Source organism: Capra hircus, chromosome 5 (assembly GCF_001704415.2).
Source record: "Capra hircus breed San Clemente chromosome 5, ASM170441v1, whole genome shotgun sequence".
NCBI classification, from domain to species: domain Eukaryota; kingdom Metazoa; phylum Chordata; class Mammalia; order Artiodactyla; family Bovidae; genus Capra; species Capra hircus.
In genome coordinates, this window is record NC_030812.1 from 101,850,641 (window position 1) to 101,874,898 (window position 24,258).

Consider the following 24,258-nt stretch of genomic DNA (forward strand, 5'->3'; position numbering starts at 1 on the left):
CCAACCAGTCCATCCTAAAGGAGATCAGTCCTGAGTGTTCACTGGAAGGACTGATGTTGAAACTGAAACTCCAATATGTTGGCCACCTGATATGAAGAGCTGACTCATTTTAAAAGACCCCAATGCTGAGAAATATTGGGGGGCAGAAGGAGAAGGGGATGACAGAGGATGAGATTACTGGATGGCATCCCTGACTCAATGGACATGAGTTTGGGTAAACTCTGGGACTTGGTGATGGACAGGGCAGCCTGGCGTGCTGCTGTCCATGGGGTTGCAAAGAGTCAGATACAACTGAGCAACTGAGCTGAACTGAACTCAACACAAATTGAATTAAAGAGGGAATTTTCATGATTATAATGAGATGCACCCTTAACAAATATATAGACATCAAAATTTAAGAAAGGTAACAGAACATAGCTTTGAAATATACTTGACAGATTGAAAAGAAGAAATAAGCAAAATCACAATCAAAATGGGGGATTTTTACTGTATCTTTTTCAATAGCATACAGACCAGACATACAAAAAACAAAGGATACAGTAGATGTACAAGAAAATAGTCAGCACATTTAACTAAGTAACACATAGAGCAATGCACCCAACAACGCAAGAGTTCACCTTACTGTAAATGCACTCGGAACTTTTACCAAAACGACCAGATAACGGGACAAAATATTTCACTCTTTGAACTCATACAGAGTATTTACTCTGACCACAGCGGAATAAAATTAAGAATTAAAAAGAAAATATTGTTAGCCATCCCTATTTGGGGAAATTCAGCAACACCCTTCCAAAAAGCACATGAGACTGGGAATAAATTTAAAATTTACCAAATATTGTGAAATAATGATAATAAAAATACAATAATAATGATAATAAACACAAAATAAAGATATATCATAAATTCTTCTAATGAAACTCAAGTAGTGCCTAAGGGAAATTTATACCCTAGATTTAGAGAAGACGAAAGACCGAAAGTGAAAAAAAATGTAAGCTTCAATTAAGAAACTAGGAGATAAGAAAACCTAAAGAATATAGAATGTTGGGGTTAATTAAAAAAGGAACAATAATGAATGGAAAAGAAGGTAAACATAAGATAGAAAGCATAGAAGAAAACCCTTTAAACATGGCTCATTGAAAACTGATGAACACTGATAAATACCAATGAAGAGCAGAGAGAAAATGAAGTTAACAATACCAAGAACGAAAAGGGAGATCACTATAAATCATACAGACTTTTTTTGTCATAGTTTTTGTGTTGTTGTTTGTTTGTTTTTGGCTGTGCTGTGGCTCGTGGGATCTTAGTTCCAGGCTCAGGGATTGAACCTGGACCATGACAGTGAAAGTCCAGAGATGTAACTCCTGGATTGCATAGCTTTATTAATACAATTTATACATCTAATGTGGATAAGTACACTGAAAGTGTCAATTTCTCCACAGCCTTGCCAACACTTAAGTGTCTTTTTTAAAAAAATGTCGTTCTGACATGTGTGAGATGATATCTCTTTCTGGTTTTGATTTACATTTCCCTGATGATTGACAATGTCAAGCATTTTTCATATACCCATTGGCCATTTGTATCTCTTCTTTAGAGAAATGTCTATTCAAGACCTTGGCCAATTTTTTAATTGAGTTATTAGGTTTTGGATTTTTTTCTCTCGAGTTGCAGGAGATCCTTATTTGTTTGGCAATTAATACCTTATAAAATTTGTGCTAGCTTCCTTTTTCACTCTGTTGATGTTTCCTTTGGCTTGAAGAAGTTCTTAGTTTGATATATTCCCACTTGCCTATTTTTGCTTTGTTGCCTGTACTTTTGACATCATATCCATGAAATCATGAAGCAATGTGTTTTTATTTCATGAGGAAGCTATCACATATCTAAAATATAATTCTTATCCACTGATGATATTATACAATCACACATAGTAAAATAAATTTAGATAAATAAATGAAATCAAAATTAGGTTTTGAATATTCTTTAGTGGAACTGTAAAATTATTTGCAGAAAATAAAACTTGATTCAATGTTATTTTGAGATTGAGAATGGCATATGAAACATTTCATTAAAGGCAGAAGTCAAAAAAGTAAACTATTATAGATTCGATAACATAACCCCCCCCCCATTCACATATATAACCTTAAACATATGTGCAAAAAATGGGGGAAATATTTACAAACATATTTAAGAAAGAGTAAGTGATGTTTCTTTATAAGACTATAAAGAAAGATGAGCACTGAAGAATTGATGCTTTTGAGCTGTGGTGTTGGAGAAGACTCTTGAAAGTCCCTTGGACTGCAAGGAGATCCAACCAGTCCATCCTAAAGGAGATCAGTCCTGAGTGTTCATTGGAAGGACTGATGTTGAAGCTGACACAACTGAGCAACTGAACTGAAGTGATGTTTGTTTATAGAGAGTTCCTATAAATAAATAAAAATTTTTAAAACATTCTAGTGTCTAGTGTCTCTCAGTCGTGTCCAACTCTTTACAACCCCATGGAGTATACAGTCCATGGAATTCTCCAGGCCAGAAAACGAGTGGATAGCCTTTCCCTTCTCCGGGGGTCTCCCAAGCCAGGAATCGCACCTAGGTTTCCCACATTACAGGCAGATTCTTTACCCGCTGAGTCATCAGGGAAGCCCAATAATACTGGAGTGAGTAGCCTATCCTTCTCCAGTGGATCTTCCTGAGCCAGGAATCAAACTCCAGTCTCCTGCATTGTAGGCAGATTCTTTACCGGCTTAGCTACCAGGGAAGCCCTCGTGGATAAAAAGAAAAAAAAACCATGATGCATGTTCTTATCTCAAGCCTATGAAGAGAATAATACTTTCTTTTAAAATTAATTATTTATTTGGTTGTCCTAGGTCTTAGTTGCAGCATGCAAATTCTTACTTGTGGGATCATAAGAAAAAAAGTTGTAACTATATGTGGTGATGGATATTACTGTACATGTGGTGATGATTTACCAATATGTACAAAAACATAAACACTATGTTTTACACTTAGAACTAATATAATGTTACAAGAATTACATCTCAATTAAAAATTTAACAAACAAGATTGGAATATGTGGATAAAATTAATTTCATCCTTACCTCATTTAGGCGCTCTGGTGGCTCAGACAATAAAGAATCTGACTGCAGTGTGGGAGACTCAATTGTGATACCTAGGTTGGGACGATCCCCTGGAGAAGGGAATGGAAACCCATTCCAGTATTCTTGCCTGGAGAATTCCATGGACAGAGGAGCCTGGCAGGCTATAGTCCATGCAGACACAAAGAGTCGGACACGACTGAGTCGGACACTAACATTTTCACTTAATGTCATTTTGTGGACCCAAATTAAACTCATCACTTAGATTTTAAAATGTCAAATCTCACTGCATCCTACAGGGTTGGGACAGACACACAGAAACAGACAGTAAGTCACCTGCACACGAGATATAGGCTTCCTCCTTTGGAGAGCATGAAGTGTAATTCCAAGGGTCAGAAGGACACTGCCAGAGAGAGGTGTCAGTTTTCCGACAGCGGATTCCATCCACCCACTGAGGTCTAAAACCTTCTCTAAGAGCAACAGAAGAGTTGAGGGTTCCACTGTCCCCACAGCCAAGCTGTCTGCAGATCACGGACACAGTAATGTCTTCCATGGGGCTGCGGCAGACACTGCCCCAGGTCCCATTGTAGAAAACTTCCAGCCACCCAGCACACTGCTGGTCACTCACCATCCTGAGGGCCAGGAACTCTAAGGTTGAAAGGGGAGGAGACAGGACACAGTAAAAAACTTTGCTGGATGTTCTAGGTTTTCCTTTCTTCTAGAAATGGTAAACATTCATCTCTGACCTTGTTCACGAGAGACCCACTAGATGACAAGACTGAGATCGCCTCCCTTTTAACTGACTTTGTCCATTTATATCTGTCTTTTTATTTCTGCCACAATGGTATAGTGGATATGAACTGAGAGGAAGACCAAACTGTGTGGGTGCTAGTCAGGGAGGGGCAGCTGAATCCTGCTTCCTAACAAAATCTTTGAAGGGTATGTTAAGGGATGTGATGTGGATATTAGAGAGATAGGCAAATAATTAACCTCAAAAAGTTCACATCCCAGTCTCTGCAGCCTGTGAATATGTTACCATACCTGACAAAAGGGATTTACAGATGTGATTAAGATAAGGACCTTGGGATGGTGAGATCAAGCTAGAATATTGTATCAACAATGTGAGCCCAGTCTGAGCACATCCTTAGACTCACTATCCTTAAACATGGAATACATTTCTTAGCTCTGCCTAGAGAGAGAAATGTGACTCTGGATAATATCTGGAGGCCTGCAGGATTGCTGGTCTGATAATGGATGAAGGAGGCTGTGAACCAAGGCATGTAGGCAGTTTCTAGAAGCTTGAGAATTCCGTGGACAGAGGGGCAGGGCAGGATACAGTCCATGGGATGGCAAAGAGTCAGACACGACTGTGTGACTAACTTTCCTTTTTTTTTAATCTAGAAGATAGAAAAGACAAGAAAGAGATTCTCCCCCAGAGCCACAGAAGTGATGCAGCCCTGCTGAAGCCTTGATCCCAGTCCAGTGAGATCCCTGCTGGACATCTAAGCTACAGAAGTGTAAGGAAATAAGTATATGCTGTTTCAACCCACTAATTGGTAAATTGTTACTGAAGCAAATGGAAACTATTATCATGGGTTTAAATTTTTTGTATGTAACTGGAGAGAGAGCCCTGCTTTCAACAAAAACTGTGAAAAACGGCTCTGCCAGGAAAGGCTGCTGAGAAGAAAGGACCAGATCCTCAGCTGCTGCAGAAGGAAATGAAAGCACCTCGTCTTCACATCTGCTGGAAACACAGGCTCCATGGGAGGGACAATCCTTCTCTGGTCCTTTCAGCATCTCTACCTCAGGGCTCAAACCTGGTCCTCCAGGGCCCACCCCTCCCCCAGCCTGTGGACAGTGTGTAGCGCAGACCTGAGCAGATGACCCCCGCGTCCTGCTTGTGTCTGCAGTCGTGCCGCCCCCAGCCTCGGGAAGGGCACCTCCACACGTGGGACTCCTTTCCTGTGCAGTTCAGGTCGTCCAGCCAGATGGGCCCTGATCCTGCCCCGAAATGTGCGGACCTCGTGGCATTGAGGGCGTCTCCACAGCCCAGCTGCCTGCACACCACGCGGGCATCGTCCAGGTCCCAGCCGTCATCACAGATGGTGCCCCAGGAGCCCTGGTCAAGGATCTCCACTCTCCCGGCGCAGGGACCGCCCCCGTCCACCAGGCGGAGCTGCCTGCTGTCTGAGGAGAGAGAAATGGGACAATGGGGCGGTGACCTGGGGAACCAGAAGGGTCTTCTGTCCTGTGGGATCCTCACCTGAGCAGTAGGGGGCGCTCTCCTCTGAGGCCGCAGAGCCTGCAGGTTGAGACAGGGAGTCGTTGCACTGGGGCAGCACCTGGGTCTGGTTTCCTGAAGAAAGAACAATGATCAGAAGTCTGGACGGGTTGAAGAACAGGAAACTGAAATAAGGGAAATGATGACCTGGTTAGTTAGTTAGTTCAGTCGCTCAGTCGTGTTAGACTGTTTGTGACCCCCATGGACTATAGCCCACCAGGCTCCTCTGCCCATGGGATTTTTCAAGCAAGAATACTGGAGTGGGTTGCCATGCCCTCCTCCAGGGGATCTTCCCAATCCAGGGATCAAACCCAGGTCTCCCGCATTGCAGGCAGATTCTTTACCATCTGAGCCACCCAGGAAGGCCAAATCTATCCTTAAGTAAAAGCAAAACAAAATTCTTCCTGAAGCATTTCTACAATTTCTTCAATGTCTAACTTTAAAACAAACACTTAAATAAAATAGATTTCGTGAAAAACAAAGGAAAAAGGAGACATTAAAAAGAATTTCCCAGATTTTTCAGCTGCTAGATTTACCTGACAGAGAATTTAAACCACCACGATTAAAGTGGTTATGGAAATAATAGACAAAATGTGTATCTTTGCAGAGAAATGATAACAAAAGAGAAGTACTTCTAGAGCTGAAAAATGTGTCAGCTGAAATTAAGAACTAAATAATAGTAGCTGTGCACTAGCTCAGCATAAAGTAGAAACATGACAGTACAAGATCAGAAGATATTCTGCAATCTAGAAATTCAGGTCATATAACAAGAATTCTGGTTATATTGTTGTATAGAAGATTTTCCCGAAAAATTTAGCCCAGTACAGTTCAGTCATTCAGTCATGTCCAACTCTGTGACCCCATTGACTTCAGCTCGCCAGACTTCCCATCCATCACCAATTCCAAGAGCTTGCTCAATCTCATGTTCCTCAAGTCGGTGATGCCATCCAACCATCTCATCCTCTGTCATCCCTTTCTTCTCCCACCCTCAATCTTACAGCATCAGGGTCTTATCCAATGAGTCAGTTCTTCTCATCAGGTGGCCAAAGTATTGCAGCTTCAGCTTCAGAATCAGTCCTTCCAATGAATATTCAGGACTGATTTCCATCAGCATCCACTGGTTTGATCTCCTTGCAGTACAGGGGACTCTGAACAGTCTTCTCCAACACCACAGTTCAAAAGCATCAATTCTTTGGCACTCAGCTTTCTTTATGGCCCAACTCTTACATCCATACATGACTACTGGAAAAGCCATAGATTTGACAAAAAGGGCAATTGTCAGCAAAGTAATGTCTCTCCTTTTTAATATGCTGTCTAGGTTTGTCATAGCTTTTCTTCCAAGGAGCAGATGTCTTTTAACTTCATGGCTGCAGTCACCATCTACAGTGATTTTGGAGCCCAAAAAGATAAAGTCTGTCACTGTTTCCATTGTTTCCCCATCTATTTGCCATGAAGTGATGGGACTGGATGCCTTGATCTTAGTTTTTTGAATGCTGAGTTTTAAGCCAGCTTTTTCCCTCTACTCTTTCACTTTCATCAGGAGGCTCTTCAGCTCCTCTTTGCTTTCTTCCATAAAGGTGGTGTTATCAGCATATCTGAGGTTATTGATATTTCTCCTGGCAATCTTGATTCTAGCTCATGCTTCATCCAGCCCAGCCATTCATATGATGTACTCTGCATATAGGCAGACGCTTTGGCTCAGAGGGTAGAGCATCTGCCTGCAATGCAGGGGACCTGGGTTCAATCGTGGGTCAGGAAGATCACTTGGTGAAGGAAATGGCAACCCCCTCCAGTATTCTTGCCTGGAAAATCCCATGGACAGAGAAGCCTGGTAGACTGCAGTCCATGGGATGGCAAAAAGTCAGACACAACTGAGCGACTTCACAACAGGATGACAACATACAACCTTGACATACTCCTTTCGCAGTTTGGAACCAGTCTGTTTTTCCATGTCCAGTTCTAACTATTGTTTCTTGATCTGCATACAGAAGCCAGGTAAGGTGGTCTGGTATTCCCATCTCTTTAAGAATTTTCCATAGTTTGTTATGATCCACACAGTCAAAGGTTTGGCGTAGTCAGACTATTTCTGTGATTCAACGGATGTTAGCAATTTGATCAATATAATAAGGCAAAACTTTTAGCTGAAGAAAAAGAATATATACTTCATATTGCTTATGACTTTGGGTCATTAATCAAGAAGAAACTCAGTTTGGCAGTCTTTCAGGCAAGTCTTTCAGTGCCCTAAGGGTAAAGGGACATCATGCCTTCAACTTAATTCAGAAAGATTTTACATATTCAGGAACATATGGGGCAGAAGGGGAATCAAGAAGGAAAGACACTTACACACACACAGAGATTAAAGCAAAATATTGATACTAACATTTAGAAACCCAGGTAAAGGTCATAAAGGAATTTTTATACTACTCTCCCAACATTTTAATGTCTCAAATGACATCAAAATTTAAAAAACTAAAAGATGAAAACAACTCAAAGAGAATTCATTGCGAGGACACTTTCACAAAAAAATAATCATAATATCAAAAATAAAATACCTAGGAGAAATCCTAGTAGAAGATGGGCAAAATCTCTGAGAGAAATTCAAGATCTAACTGAACAGAGGGATGTATTATGTCAATGACTTTGAAAACTCAATATCGTCAATGTCCATCATCCTCAAATTTCTTTGTCTCCTCTCAAATTTTTAAATCTAAGCTCAATGAAAATACCCTTAAGCTTTTCTTTTGGTGAAAATGACAAGCTGATTTCTAAATTCATACAAAATACAAACAACCAAGAATGACCATCACAGTTGGTAAGAAAAGCAACAAAGTTAGAGGAGTCAATATAAAGTAACTCTAGTAAATTAAAATTATTAAGACTAACTACAAAGTTGGAAACTCTGGGAGATAGTGAAGGACACAGAAGTCTGGTGAGCTGTAGTTCATGGGGTCACAAAGGGTCAGACATGACTTAGCAATTGAACAACAATGACAAAGTTGTGATAATTAAGAAAATGCAGTATTGGTGCAAGGATAGACAAATGATAACACGGAACAGAATAGAGAGTCTTAAAAAGGACAGACATACTTGCCCTCCTATGACGAAGGCGGCACTGAAGTGGGGAAAAGAATCTTTTTAGAAAAAGACTGAGCCAATTGGATGTCCATATGAAACCTGACCCTTAATTTACACTGATATCAATCCCAGAAGGAATGCACAACTATATGCAAGAGAAAAATAATACAATTTCCATAAGACACTCTTGGAGAATGTTTTTATGATCTTGGAGTAGGGAAAAATTCTTTGTTAAAGGCTATAAGAAGCATTAAACGTACAGGGAAAAGTTGGCAAGTTATGTGTCCATAAGATTAAGAAATGAGTTCAGCAAAGGACACCAGTTGATTAAGAAAAAGAAAATAAAAGACAAGGGTTAAACATGGAAAGTAAGTAACACATATTTGCATCCAAAGAAATTGTCATGGTAAGTTGTAGTATCACATTTGTAATAGTCAAGAACTGGAAACAACTCAGATTTATACTGTCAGTAGAATGGATCAGTACATGACCATGTGATCATTCAAAGCCATACTCTACAGTAATAAAAATAAATAAATAAAGTGCTACAATATACAACATCATGAGTGAATTCCAAACATAATTTTGAGTCTAAGAAGTTAGATACAAAAGCTGCAACATACTGCATCATTTTATATAAAGTTCAAAAATTGATAAAACTCTCTGTTAGTAGAAGTTCGGCAAGCGCTTTTCCCTGTCAAGGAGAGGGGATGACAGTGACATTCTCTTTGCTGCTCTGGGCTGGGGTTCATACTGAGGTCTATACTTACTGCTCCTACATTGTTTTCTATGCTTACATGTAAGCAAACAATGTAGCTTAAAAATATATTATTCCCCTTCACACTTCTTGCCCTGGCCTGAAAAATGAAGGAACAATGGGAAGATCCATATTTCACCACGAAATATCTGACTTTGAAGTCCATTTTCCCTCCCTCTCTGCTCTTGGGGACATTTTGTTCCAGGACCATCCTGAGTACCAGTAGCCCTTGTCCCTCGCTCTTACCTGAGCAGATCACAGAGGCCGTGTTGCCATGGGAACAGTCAGGACCACCCAGGGCAGTCACAGGACAACTCCACAGGAAGGACTCTGCCCCCGAGCAGTGAAATCGGGCTGTTGAGATCTGATCACCTCCTTCCACCAAGTGTGGTCCTCTGGGGGTGGAGATGGCGACTCCACAGCCAAGCTGACGACAGACAACATTGGCATTGGCCAGAGTCCAGTGAGAGGCACAGAGTGCTCTCCATCGTCCAGAAATGTTCATCTCCACCTGCCCCTCACACTGAGAGGAGCCGTTTGTCATGAGCCGGACTTCTGAATATGCTGGTAGAAGAAGACAGAGTTTCAGCAAAATCACATGACTTTCTCACCTGAACAGGGTGTTCACAGAGGTAAAAGGCCTGACCTGCATCTCACCTGAACAGACAACCTGAGCAGCTCCACTGTGGTGACAAGTGCCCCCTGGACAGGGCACTCTGGGGCAGACCCGCAGCTCAGGCTCCTCCCCCTCACACCTGAACTCTTCAGCCCAGACCCGGCCATCAGACTCTCTGAAGAGCTCATGTCCCAGGACAGATACAGCCTTGCTGCACCCCAGCTCTGCACAGATGACCTGGGCAGTGGGGAGTGTGAAGTTCCCATCAGACACTGGGGTCCAGGCTTCTCCAGAATACACTTCTACTCGCCCTGAGCATGGTCCATCCCCTCCAGCCAGACGCACAAACCCTAAGAAGAAACAACAAAACCCGTGAGTGTTGGTACTGATTTGAAACCGCATATTACAGGCCATGCTGTGAAAGTTTTTCTTTTTAGAAGTGGAGCATGCAGAGAGTCTTTGACAGTTAGTGTCATAATTGAATTTTCTTGAGCAGGTTTCTAAAGAGAAATTCAGGAGGATTACAAGGTCAGTTTGGAATGGCTGAATCCCAAGAAAGTGCACTTTGAGACTGGTTAGAAATCTGAATTCCTTGGTCTAGGAGCCTAGAAACTACAGAGCGCAATTCACATCATTGGAATGGTTGAATACTGGAAACACATCTTTTACCATTGGTTGAAGAAGTGAATTTCTCATTTAGCAACCCAGGACCTACAGATCCAAGGATAATATATAATATGCAGGCACTTGAAAGTAGAGATATGCCGAACAGAACCCACCCAGAGGAACATGGACTATGAGATGAGAGACCTAGCATCCAGACAAGCTTAGAAGCTTTCCTGGAACTTGTGGGGCTAATATCCTGATCAGTTTTGTCTCCCAGGAGCTAGTCCTCACGTGACTTAGGTGAGGGAAAGTCTTGGGGCTGGATCCATGAGGGGATGCCAACCTGTAGATGAGTGACAGCTCCAGAGAAGAAATATAGACGCCATCACTAATTCATGTTTATGTCATCACATCTTGTCTTTTCAATGGCAAAAATTCCATGAATTTCTTCAGTGACCTTAGTGGGATAGAAGATGAGTTAAGAAAACTCAGAGTGTCATAGAGAGAGAGGCCCAGCCATCTCTCTGGAAATCCCTAGGATTTGTCAAAGGACCTGGTAGAGTGTGTGTTCTCAGTGGGAGCTTACCAGACAGCTGAGTTTCCAGATCATCTCCTATTAAAGGTTTTTCTTCTGAAACAGGACTCATAGAAAATGCTAATTGATTTTAATACTATCATTGGACTAATTTTAACCACAGGAAAATATGCATTCTTCTCAAGCACACATGGAATATTCTCCAGGCTAGGTTACAAATAAGTCTTAACAAATTCAAAAATATTAAAATAATTCAAATTATCTTTCATGACCATAATGGAATGGAACTAAAACTCAATAGTGATAAGGAAACAGGAAATTCATGAATATATAAAAATTAAACCACACACTCCTATTTTAAGACTGTTTTCTCTATTTCTATTAAGAATGCCATTGGGATTTAGATAGGAATTGCATTAAATCTGTAGATCACTTTGACAAGTACAGGCATTTTAACAATATTACTTCTTCCAGGCCAGAAGCACAGAATGACTTTCCATTGATTATATTGTCTTTAATTTCTTTTTTTTTTCCCTTTAAAATTTTATTGGATTATAGTTGATTTACAGTGTTATGTTAGTTTCAGGCATACAACAAATTGATTCAGTTATACATGTACATATATTCATTCTTTTTCAGATTCTTTTCTATATAGGTTATCACAGAGTATTTTTTAATATAAATTTATTTATTTTAATTGAAGGCTAATGACTTTACAATATTGTATTGGTTTTGCCATACATCAACATGAATCCATCACAGGTATACACATGTTCCCCATCCTGAACACCCCTCCCTCCTCCCTCCCAGTACCATCCCTCTGGGTCGTCTCAGTGCACCACCCCCAAGCATCCAGTATCATGCATAGAACCTGGACTGGTGATTCATTTCATATATGATATTATACATGTTTCAATGCCATTCTTCCAAATCATCCCACCCTTGCCCTCTCCCACAGACTCTAAAAGACTGTTCTATACATCTGTGTCTCTTTTGCTGTCTTGCATACAGGATTGTCATTACCATTATTCTAAATTCCATATATATGCATTAGTATACTGTATTGGTGGTTTTCTTTCTGGCTTACCTCACTCTGTATAATAAGCTGTAGTTTCGTCCACCTCATTAGAACTGATTCAAATGTATTCTTTTTAATGGCTGAGTAATACTCCATTGTGTATATGCACCACAGCTTTCTTATCCATTCATCTGCTGATGGACATCTAGGTTGCTTCCATGTCCTGGCTATTATAAACAGTGCTGTGATGAACATTGGGGTACACATGTCTTTTTCAATTATGGTTTCCTCGGTGTGCATGCCCAGCTGTGGGATTGCTAGGTCATAAGGCAGTTTTATTTCCAGTATTTTAAGGAACCTCCACACTGTTCTCCATAGTGGTTGTGCAAGTTTGCATTCTCACCAACAGTGTAAGAGGGTTCCCTTTTCTCCACACCCTCTCCAGCATTTATTGCTGGTAGACTTTTGGATTGCAGCCATTCTGACTGGCATGAAATGGTACCTCATTGAGGTTTTGATTTGCATTTCTCTGATAATGAGTGATGTTGAGCATCTTTTCATGTGTTCAGTTCAGTTCAGTCGCTCTGATATTGAGCATCTTTTCATGTGTTAGCCATCTGCATATCTTCTTTGGAGAAATGTCTGTTTAGTTCTTTGGCCCATTTTTTGATCGTGTCATTCATTTTTCTGGAATTGAGCTGCAGGAGTTGCTTGTATATTTTTGAGATTAGTTGTTTGTCAGTTGCTTCATTTGCTATTATTTTCTCCCATTCTGAAGGCTGTCCGTTCACCTTGCTTATAGTTTCCTTTGTTGTGCAGAAGCTTTTAAGTTTAATTGGGTCCCATATGTTTTTTTTTTGCTTTTATTTCCAATATTCTGGGAGGTGGGTCATAGAGGATCCTGCTGTGATGTATGTCGGAGAGTGTTTTGTCTATGTTCTCCTCTATAAGTTTTATAGTTTCTGATTGTACATTTAGATCTTTAATCCATTTTGAGTTTATTTTCGTGTGCGGTGTTATAAAGTGTTCTAGCTTCATTCTTTTACAAGTGGTTGACCAGTTTTCCCAGCACCACTTGTTAAAGAGATTGTCTTTAATCCATTGTATATTTTTGCCTCCTTTGTTAAAGATAAGGTGTCCATAGGTGCGTGGATTTATCTCTGGGCTTTCTATTTTGTTCCATTGATCTATATTTCTGTCTTTGTGCCAGTACCATACTGTCTTAATGACTGTGGCTTTGTAGTAGAGCCTGAAGTCAGGCAGGTTCATTCCTCCAGTTCCATTCTTCTTTCTCAAGATTGCTTTGGCTATTCGAGGTTTTTTGTATTTCCATACAAATTGTGAAATTATTTGTTCCAGCTCTGTGAAAAATAACATTGGTAGCTTGACAGGGATTGCATTGAATCTATAGATTGCTGTGGGTAGTATACTCATTTTCACTATATTGATTCTTCCGATCCATGAACATGGTATATTTCTCCATCTATTAGTGTCCTCTTTGATTTCTTTCACCAGTGTTTTAGAGTTTTATATATATAGGTCTTTAGTTTCTTTAGGGAGATATATTCCTAAGTATTTTATTCTTTTCATTGCAATGGTGAATGGAATTGTTTCCTTAATATCTCTTACTATTTTCTCATTATTAGTGTATAGGAATGCAAGGGATTTCCATGTGTTGCTTTTATATCCTGCAACTTTACTATATTCATTGATTAGCTCTAGTCATTTTCTGCTGGTCTTTAGGGTTTTCTATGTAGAGGATGAAGGGCGGTGGGAGGAGATACCCCTCATCCAAGGTAAGGAGCAGCGGCTGTGCTTTGCTGGAGCAGTCATGAAGAGATACCCCATGCCCAAGGTAAGAGAAACCCAAGTGAAATGGTAGGTGTTGCAAGAGGGCATCAGAGGGCAGACACACTGAAACCATACTCACAGAAAACTAGTCAATCTAATCACACTAGGACCACAGCCTTGTCTAACTCAATGAAACTAAGCCATGCCTGTGGGGCAACCCAAGACATGCAGGTCATGGTGGAGCAGTCTGACAAAATGTGGTCCACTGGAGAAGGAAATGGCAAGCCACTTCAGTATTCTTGCCTTGAAAACCCCATAACAGTATGAAAAGGCAAAATGATAGGATACTGAAAGAGGTACTCCCCAGGTCAGTAGGTGCTGAATATGCTACTGGAGGTCAGTGGAGAAATAACTCCCAAAAGAATGAAGGGATGGAGCCAAAGCAAAAACAATACCCAGCTGTAGATGTGACTGGTGATAGAAGCAAGGTCCAATGCTGTAAAGAGCAATATTGCACAGGAACCTGGAATGTCAGGTCCATGAATCGAATTGGAAGTGGTCAAACAAGAGATGGCAAAAGTGAACATCGACATTCTAGGAATTATCGAACTAAAATGGACTGGAATGGGTGAATTTAACTCAGATGACCATTATACCTACTACTGTGGGCAGGAATCCCTCAGAAGAAATGGAGTAGCCATCATGGTCAAAAAAAGAGTCTGAAATGCAGTACTTGCATGCAATCTCAAAAATGACAGAATGATCTCTGTTTGTTTCCAAGGCAAACCATTCAACATCACAGTATTCCAAGTCTATGCCCCAACCAGTAATGCTGAAGAAGCTGAAGTTCTACAGTTCTATGAAGACCTACAAGACCTTTTAGAACTAACACCCAAAAAAGATGTCCTTTTCATTATAGGGGACTGGAATGCATAACTAGGAAGTCAAGAAACATCTGGAGTAACAGGCAAATTTGGCCTTGGAATGCGGAATGAAGCAGGGCAAAGACTAATAGAGTTTTGCCAAGAAAATGCACTGGTCATAGCAAAAACCGTCTTCCAACGACACAAGAGAAGACTCTACACATGGACGTCACCAGATGGTCAACACTGAAATCAGATTCATTGTATTCTCTGCAGCTAAAGATGGAGAAGCTCTATACAGTCAACAAAAAGAAGATTAGGAGCTGACTGTGGCTCAGATCATGAACTCCTTATTACCAAAATCAGACTGAAATTGAAGAAAGCAGAGAAAACCACTAGACCATTCAGGTATGACCTAAATCAAATCCCTTATGACTATACAGTGGAAGTGAGAAATAGATATAAGGGCCTAGATCTGATAGATACAGTGCCTGATGAACTATGGAATGAGGTTCGTGGCATTGTACAGGAGACAGTGATCACCATCCCCATGGAAAAGAAATGTAAAAAAGCAAAATGGCTGTCTGGGGAAGCCTTACAAATAGCCGTGAAAAGAAGAGAGGGGGAAAGTCAAGGAGAAAAGGAAAGATATAAGCATCTGAATTCAGAGTTCCAAAGAATAGCAAGAAGAGATAAGAAAGCCTTCTTCAGCGATCAATGCAAAGAAATAGAGGAAAACAACAGAATGGGAAAGACTAGAGATCTCTTCAAGAAAATTAGAAATACCAAGGGAACATTTCATGCAAAGATGGGCTCAATAAAGGACAGAAATGTTATGGACCTAACAGAAGCAGAAGATATTAAGAAGAGGTGGCAAGAATACATAGAAGAATGGTACAAAAACGATCTTCATGACCCAGATAATCACGATGGTGTGATCACTCACCTAGAGCCAGACATCCTGGAATGTGAAGTCAAGTGGGCCTTAGAAAGCATCACTACAAACAAAGCTAGTGGAGGTGATGGAATTCCAGTAGAGCTATTTCAAATCCTGAAAGATGATGCTGTGAAAGTGCTGCACTCAATAACCAGCAAATTTGGAAAACTCAGCAGTGGCCACAGGACTAGAAAACGTCAGTTTTCATTCTAATCCCAAAGAAAGACAATCCCAAAGAATGCTCAAACTACCTCACAATTGCACTCATCTCACATGTTAGTAAAGTAACGCTCAAAATTCTCCAAGCCAGGCTTCAGCAATATGTGAACCATGAACTTCCTGATGTTCAAGCTGGTTAGAAAAGGCAGAGAAACCAGAGATCCAACTGCCAACATCCGCTGGATCATGGAAAAAGTAAGAGAGTTCCAGAAAAACATCTATTTCTGCTTTATTGGCTATGCCAAACCCTTTGACTGTGTGGATCACAATAAACTGTGGAAAATTCTGAAAGAGATGGGAATACCAGATCACCTGACCTGCCTCTTGAGAAACCTGTATGCAGGCCAGGAAGCAACAGCTAGAACTGCACATGGAACAACAGACTGGTTCCAAAGAGGAAAAGGAGTACATCAAGGCTGTATATTGTCACCATTTAACTTCTATGCAGAGTACATCATGAGAAACCCTGGACTGGAAGAAACACAAGCTGGAATCAAGAGCGCCGGGACTAACATCAGTAACCTCAGATATGCAGATGACACCATCCTTATGGTAGAAAGTGAAGAGGAACTAAAAGCCTCTCGATGAAAGTGAAAGAGGAGAGTGAAAAACTGGCTTAAAGCTCAACATTCAGAAAACAAAGATCGTGGCATCCAGTCCCACCACTTCATGGGAAATAGATGGGGAAACAATGGAAACAGTGTCAGACTTTATTTTGGGGGGCTGCAAAATCACTGCAGATGGTGATTGCAGCCATGAAATTAAAAGACACTTCTTGGAAGAAAAGTTATGAGCAACCTAGATAGCATATTCAAAAGCAGAAACATTACTTTGCCAATAAAGGTCCATCTAGTCAAGGCTATGGTTTTTCCAGTAGTCATGTTGGATGTGAGAGTTGGACTGTGAAGAAGGCTGAGCACAGAAGAATTGATACTTTTGAACTCTGGAGTTGGAGAAGACTCTTGAGAGTCCCTTGGACTGCAAGGAGATCCAACCAGTGCATTCTGAAGGAGATCAGCCCTGGGATTTCTTTGGAAGGAATGATGCTAAAGCTGAAACTCCAGTACTTTGGCCACCTCATGCAAAGAGTTGACTCATTGGAAAAGACTTTGATGCTGGAAGGGAATCGGGGCAGGAGAAGAAGGGGACAGCAGATGGTGAGTATTTGGATGGAATCACTGACTCGATGGACGCAAGTCTGAGTGAACTCTGGGAGTTGGTGATGGACTGGGAGGCCTGATGTGCTGTGATTCACGGGGTTGCAAAGAGTCAGACATGAATGAGCAACTGAACTGAACTGAACTGATGTAGAGTATCATGTCATCTGCAAACAATGAGAGTTTTACTTCTTCTTTTCCAATTTGGATTCCTTTTATTTCTTTTTCTGCTCTGATTGCTGTGGCCAAAACTTCCAGAACTATGTTGAATAGTAGCGGTGAAAGTGGGCACCCTTGTCTTGTTCCTGACTTTAGGGGAAATGCTTTCAATTTTTCGCCATTGAGGATAATGTTTGCTGTGGGTTTGTCATATATAGCTTTTATTATGTTGAGGAATGTTCCTTCGATTCCTGCTTTCTGGAGAGTTTTTATCATAAATGGATGTGGAATTTTGTCAAAGGCTTTCTCTGCATCTATTGAGATAATCATACGGCTTTTATTTTTCAATTTGTTAATGTGGTGTCTTTAATTTCTTTCATGGATGTTTTACAATTCTAAAAGAAGATGACATGTTGAATGTTTTACAATTCTAAAAGGAGGAAGAAGAAGGAGAAGGAGGAGGAAATGAGCAAGCAAGCCATAATTTGGACAGTTCCAAGTTCAAAAAGCCTCAATATGGACAAAATATGTAAATATTTGTGAGAAACACTTGTTTAATAGGTTGTTAGCATATTACATCACCCTCTGCTCCTCCCATCTACCACTTAAGCTGCTATCCTTTTTCATTTCTCCCACTTCAGACAAGCAAACACAATCTTAAAAGACACAGATGAATGGAAAAGAACATCAGAAAGGATAGCTACTGCTGTAGAAGTAAGGTGTAGGTGGGGCATATGGCAGGCAAGGTGGGATCAAGGAAGTTTTAAAACTAAAGGAGAGAAACCAAAATCAGAGTCCATCATTTGGTCATCAAAGGAACATATTTTGAACAGAATGAAAATAACCCAAAGAAAAAACTTTATTTGATTCATCAAGTACAATTCCCTGATTTTTAGATGTGTTCTAATTATTTATTTCTAAAGTTCTTACTGGTAAAGGACTGCTTAGTGATGCCCAACATCCAACCAAAACATTATTAGAATTTCCAAAATAATCATTTAAATCAGCTTCAGAAATTACAGAAATGATTGAATTGGCTGAAGAGATCTTTAAACCACTAATATCAATATGCTTAATGAACAATAAAAATAAACAGGGAGGAAAACTAGGAAAAATAAACAAATGAGACTTCTAAAACTGAAAAAATATAGTATTGGAATGAACAATTATTTGGATTAGCTACACAAGAGATTAGACACTGCAGAATAAAAGAACTGAAAAGTAAAACACAGCAATAGAGACTATCTAAACTGAACCAAAGAGAGTAAAAAAGCAGAAAAATATGATTGGAAACTCAATGGCATGTAGGATAATATAAAAAAATATATAAAATATGTGTATTTGGAGATTCAGAATAAGGGCTTGCAGAAAAATATTAAGAAAAGATAAATGAAATTTTTTGCAAATTTATTGAAAACTATAAACCAACCTATTCAAAAAGCTAAACACAATCTAAAAAAGGGAATGAAAACATTCTCAGAAAACATGACAATGTAAATACTGAAATTCAGTGGTAAACAAACAAACAAAAATATCCAAGAGCAGCCAGGGAAATTTGACACATTATATACAGCGGAACAAAGGATAAGTATTATTTACTGACTTTTTGTTGGAGGCAGTGAAAGTCAGATGACAATGTAAAAACATATGTAAAGTATCAGGGTTGGGCATTTGTTACTCTAGAATTGAATCACCTATAAAAATACTTTTCAAAACTGAATGAAAATTAAAATGACTTCAGGTAAATGAAAAATTATAGAACTGGAAGCCAGGAGACACAACTACACAAAACTGCCTCAGAAAGTTCTTCAAGCTAAAGGGAGATGACAGCAGATGAAAACAGGGATCCACTCAAAGGTATAGCGTCTGTACTAAATGTTGATTCTCTGTTAGAAGATTTAAGGCAAAAATATTAAAAACAAACTATCAGATTCATAATAAATTTAGAAGTAGAATGTGTGGCAGTGATGGCACCAATGGCCAAAGTGGAAGAAAACTACAGTGACTGACATTGCATGTTGTGACGTTACGTCATTTCAAGGTGGAATATAATTAAAGATTAGTGATTCAACGTGGGCTTCCCCAGTGGTTCAGCGGTGAACAATCCATCTGCCAATGCAGAGGACGCGGTTTCAATCCCAGGTCTAGGAAATCCCACATACCATGGAGCAACTAAGCCCGTGCACCACAACTAGTGAGCCTGTGCTCTAGAGCCCGGGGGCCACGACTACTGAAGCTTGAGCACCATGGAGCCTGTGCTCCACAGCAAGAGAGGCTGCTGCAATGAGAACCTCATGCCTGCAGCTAGAGACTAGCCTCTGATCTCCACAACTAGAGAAAAACCTATGCAGCAATGAAGACCCAGCACAGCCAAAAATAAATTAAAATTATTTTAAAATTTTTAAAAATAATTCAACATTATTATCACCTAAAAATCTGATATGATTAATAAGCCAATAGAGTTTTATGATAAAATAATATACTCAAAGATTAAAATAGGAACAAAGATATAACAAATAGCAGGCAAGTACACTTAAACCCAATTATATCAATAATTACATTAAATGTAAATAACTTAAGCACTCCAAATAAAAAACAAGATGATCAGACCAGATAAAATAAGACAAAACAATGTACTGTCTATAAATATATATATGTGTTTGAATATAAACACAGAAACATTAAAATGATAAAAAATTATATACTATGCAAACACAAATCAGAGAAGACTGTATACAGTATCTATATTAATATCATACAAGGTCAGACTATAAGACAAAGAATACATTCAGAGAAAAAGAAATATTTTATGGTAATACAAAAGAAATTATATACTAGCAAAACTGGTGGCTAAAAATAAAGTGATGCTTAGAAGAAAATTTAGAACCTTGACACTACCTGATGCCTACATTAGAATAAAAATAGAAACAGAAACGTATGGCAAAACCAATACAGTATTGTAAAGTAAAATTTAAAAAACAATATTAACTGAAATATTATATATATTAAAAAATAAAAAAAATTTTTTAAAAAAGAAAGAAAATGATCCAAGACTCAAGAATCTACAAAAGCAACAACAATCATAACTGGAAAGTGAAAGTTGCTCAGTCGTGTCTGACTCTTTGTGACCCCATGGTCTATACAATCCATGGAATAGCCTTTCCCTTCTCTAGGGGATCTTCCTAACCCAGGGATCGAACCCAGGTACCCCGCATTGCAGGCAGACTCTTTACCAGCTGAGCCACAAGGGAAGCCCAAGAATACTGGAGTGGGTAGCCTATCCCTTCTCCAGGGGACCTTCCTGACCCAGGAATCAAACAGGGGTCTCCTGCATTGCAGGCAGACTGCTTACCAACTAAGCTATCAGGGAAAATTATAACTGAAAAAGAAGAGTGAAAACTGAGTACAGAAATCAATTAAGTAGAAAGCAAATACAAATCAAAAAAATCAATAGGGTCAATTAGTGATTCTCTTAAAAAGAACATTAACAGATAATCTAGCAAAACCAATTAAGAAAAAAGAGGGAACGCAAACTAACACCACCAGTAACAAAAGGAGGAATGTCATTATAGATCTTCCCGACATCTAAAGATATGAGATTATGAACCAGTGTTATTCTAATTTGAAAATTTTTTTGTAAAGTGGGCCTAGTCCTTGAAAACGCATTACTTGTGAAACACAACTCACCGAAATCTGATACAAAAAAAGAGAAAAATATGAGTAAATTTATATTTGTTAAATAAACAGAATCCATATTATAAAAACTTTCCTCTAAGAAAACTGCAACCTCCAAATGCTAGCACTTCCACAGAGCTCAGAAATGACTCCCACAGCAAGATAAAGGAAGAGAGGGAGGGAAAGAATGAGGGTAGGAAGGAAGTGTAACACAGAGGCTGTGGTGAATGTACGAGTTGACTGCATTTTTCCAGCCCTCCCCTCCTGTAATCCTTGCATCTTCATCCCCTCACCATTTTGCACTTCAGTACTGTAGTCCCTGGTGGCTCAGAAGATAATCAAGACTCTGCCTGCAATGCAGGAAACCCAGGTTTGATCCTTGGGTGAGGACGATCCCCTGGAGAAGGAAATGGCAACCCACTCCAGTATTCTTGCCTGGAGAATCCCATGGACAGAGGAGCTGGTGGGCTACAGTCCACAGTGTCACAAAGAGTAGGACAGGACTGAAGCAACTTGGAACACTTGCACCACAGTCCTTCTCAATTTGTTTAGCCCCTCATTGAAATCTCCTCCTCATTTCAAACAAGCTTCTCTACATTCCTCTCTGGTCATTGCTTCTACTCTAGATTTCTCCTAAACACAGCACTCCACTTCCAACAATCCACTACTGAGGCTGAAATTTCTCTTTCATTCCTGACTCCTAAGATTAAGCAGAAGAAACTCCAAGAGTTCGATTTTGACTGAGATAATGAAAAGACAAGCTATTCTAATCTTATCTCTACTACATCACCACCACTTTAACTTATCTTCGCATCATTAAAACATGTCTGAAAAGACAGACCAAGGGGAGGAAACTAGTGGCAAAAAGAGAAATAGAAGGAACCTGGAACCATTCATAAAATGTGAGAGCCTAAGTTAGAGCAATGGTAGTCAGGGAGTACAAACCACAATTGGGGTTTAAATATCAGAGCACTCTCCACTTCTTTACCTTTAAGCGTATCTTAACTGGAATTAATATCAAGACATCAATCTTCTTAGGATGATAACATTGGAAGTTCTAATTTCACAGAAAGTTCAAACATCACACACTCCATTTTCATTCAGATGCTGATTTATCGAAATATGGTAGAGACACCTGTAGTGTTTCCACAAATTTAACTACAGTTAGAACCATGATTAGGACATTGTGACAATGAGGAAGGTTACTTGAGATGCCAGAAAATGGGTTTGCTTAAAACAAAAGTTTCTGGATTCATGTTGATGTGTGGAAAAACCAATACAATATTGTAAAGTAAATAATAATAATAATAAGGAAAAAAATAAAAGCACCTTGAAAATAATTATTTTTAATAAGAATGATAAAGAGAATGGAAGAAAACTTTTTGAAGAGATGAATAGATTTGTGACATAAATGCTGTAATGATTTCACAAATGCATACTTATCAAGCAGTTTTGTATGTCAGTCATACCTCAATAAGGTACTTTTTGAAAAGGAAAAGAATTTTTTTCTTAAGGGCTTCAACTAGAATCATCAAAGATCTGCTGAAGGTGAGATTAGAAAAGATCACTTTTCCAATGATCTTCTTCAACATAAACACGCAAGAGCTGATTGGCTGTGGCTGCTAAGGACCTACTGCAGATGTCCTCAGGGATCCCTTGTCCCATGATCACATCAGACGGGGTGATTCTTGCCTAAAACCAGCTGCCTACTTGAGGGAACTCACTGTGATAACTGACAATATCTTCCTCCAGTCCAACTGCTCTGATGGGATTAATATCCTGGACATCCAATCCACAATTATGATAACACCTAGAAGCCTCTGCCAAATACTGTGACCACCCACTCACACCCTAGTTTCACTGCTGTCTTTCCTGCATCCACCTTGGCACAGGTCAAACACATAGACAGCACTGAGCACTTCATAGGAGTCGCTTCAGGTCCTCTGAGCTTCACTGCCTCTTACACATGATGCGCTTCAGCTGCTGTGTTGTAAACTTCAAGACTGCATTTTCTGCTCCCTAAACATCCCTGCAAATGTGGTGTGAGCTCCCCACTCTCTTGATCAGGTGCACCAGGGTGATGAGATTTTTCTGCCACAAGTCCCACTTCTGGTTCCTCTGACTGTGACCTAGAGACATTTAAATGCACCAGTGAAATCCCCTCACACCTTTTCCTTGTGTAACTGCACCCTGACCCCCAGTATGGTCACTTGTCCATGGGTATTCACATGCCCTTTTAGGGTCACCATTGCTTTGTTGAGCCTATTCTATTGGCACATTCCCTACATACCAACTTGATGGAGTGTGTGACTCTGAGTTTTAGGACCTATGAGTATGATAAACCTTGTTGCCCACAACTCTCCTGTGACCTCCCTCACCCCCACCACATACCCACACCGTACTGACCATTATGTCAAAGAATAAAGAACAATTACAATGATAAGATGATGTCACAGAGGTCAAACACAGCAGCTGTATCTGTGAAACTTCTGACCTGACTTCTCTACCTTCTGTGACGCATCACACAGACCCTTCACCTAAGCATGTTCTAAAGGCTATAATCCATAATCTCGAGTCATTCTGGTGATAAGACAGAGGCTTTTCCTGCTAGAGATCCCTTCCCAGATCAGACAGGACTTACCTGAGCAGACTACTCCAGCATCCCAGTCGTGGTAATAGCTATCATTACGATGGTCTTTAATATCAGAATGCCTACAGTCACTGACAGTTGACTCTGTCCCTTCACATGAAGTATACAAAAGCCAAATGGGGCCAAGTCCTGGCCCAAAATAAGCCCCTCCAGGAAAGCCAATGGCAGCTCCACACCCCAGCTGTCTGCACACTACAGATGCATCCTCCAATCTCCAGCGGTCATCATTCACTGTGCCCCATTCTCCTTGGTGCTTCACTTCCACTCTCCCCTCACAGTGGTGGGCTCCATCCTTCAACCTCAGCTCCAGAGCTGCAAGAAAGAACAGACAGAGGACACAGGACACAGGAGAGATTTTAGGAGGCTTGCAGTGATATATTTAAAATATAAGTTCTCTGAGGAGTGAAAGAGTGCATGGGATATAGTATTTCTTGACCTCTGTGGTATAAACATTCCCACCATGGCCAACTCTAAGCCCCCAATGTGCCATCACTGAACCTGGAGCAGCAAGGGAAGCACCAGGTATTTCTCACAATCCGGCTCCAGGGACACCACCAAGGACAGGCCTTCAGAGACTCGGGACGCTGCCCTCCCTGTAGATGTGCCCAAGGCTACTAGGGCCCAGCTTCTCTGTCTCAGTTACAGCTCATGGCCCAGGATCCAGGGAGGAATCCTCCCTCTCCTTCCCTGTCCACAGGGAGCATCTCATCCAGCTTAGGAACAGAGGGCTGGGGTAACAGGCTCTGAAGTGTCCCAATTATTCCAGCCACCTGGTGTTCATGTCCTTGTGTAATCCACACTCGAATGTACCTAGTAACATGCATCTAACA

General features: G+C 40.2%; 1 protein-coding gene across 1 annotated transcript in view; it reads right to left on the bottom strand.

The window, feature by feature from the left end:
* LOC102168248 (antigen WC1.1) overlaps positions 1–24,258 on the bottom strand; it is a 67,949-nt gene that overhangs the window by 40,094 nt on the left and 3,597 nt on the right. Inside the window, exons 2-7 of the mRNA XM_018048529.1 lie at positions 23,420–23,740; positions 9,860–10,168; positions 9,449–9,766; positions 5,353–5,445; positions 4,962–5,276; positions 3,426–3,737 (exon numbers count right to left, since the gene is read on the bottom strand). Of these exons, the coding sequence (XP_017904018.1) occupies positions 3,426–3,737; positions 4,962–5,276; positions 5,353–5,445; positions 9,449–9,766; positions 9,860–10,168; positions 23,420–23,740 (1,668 nt within the window). The remainder of the gene's footprint in view (positions 1–3,425; positions 3,738–4,961; positions 5,277–5,352; positions 5,446–9,448; positions 9,767–9,859; positions 10,169–23,419; positions 23,741–24,258) is intronic.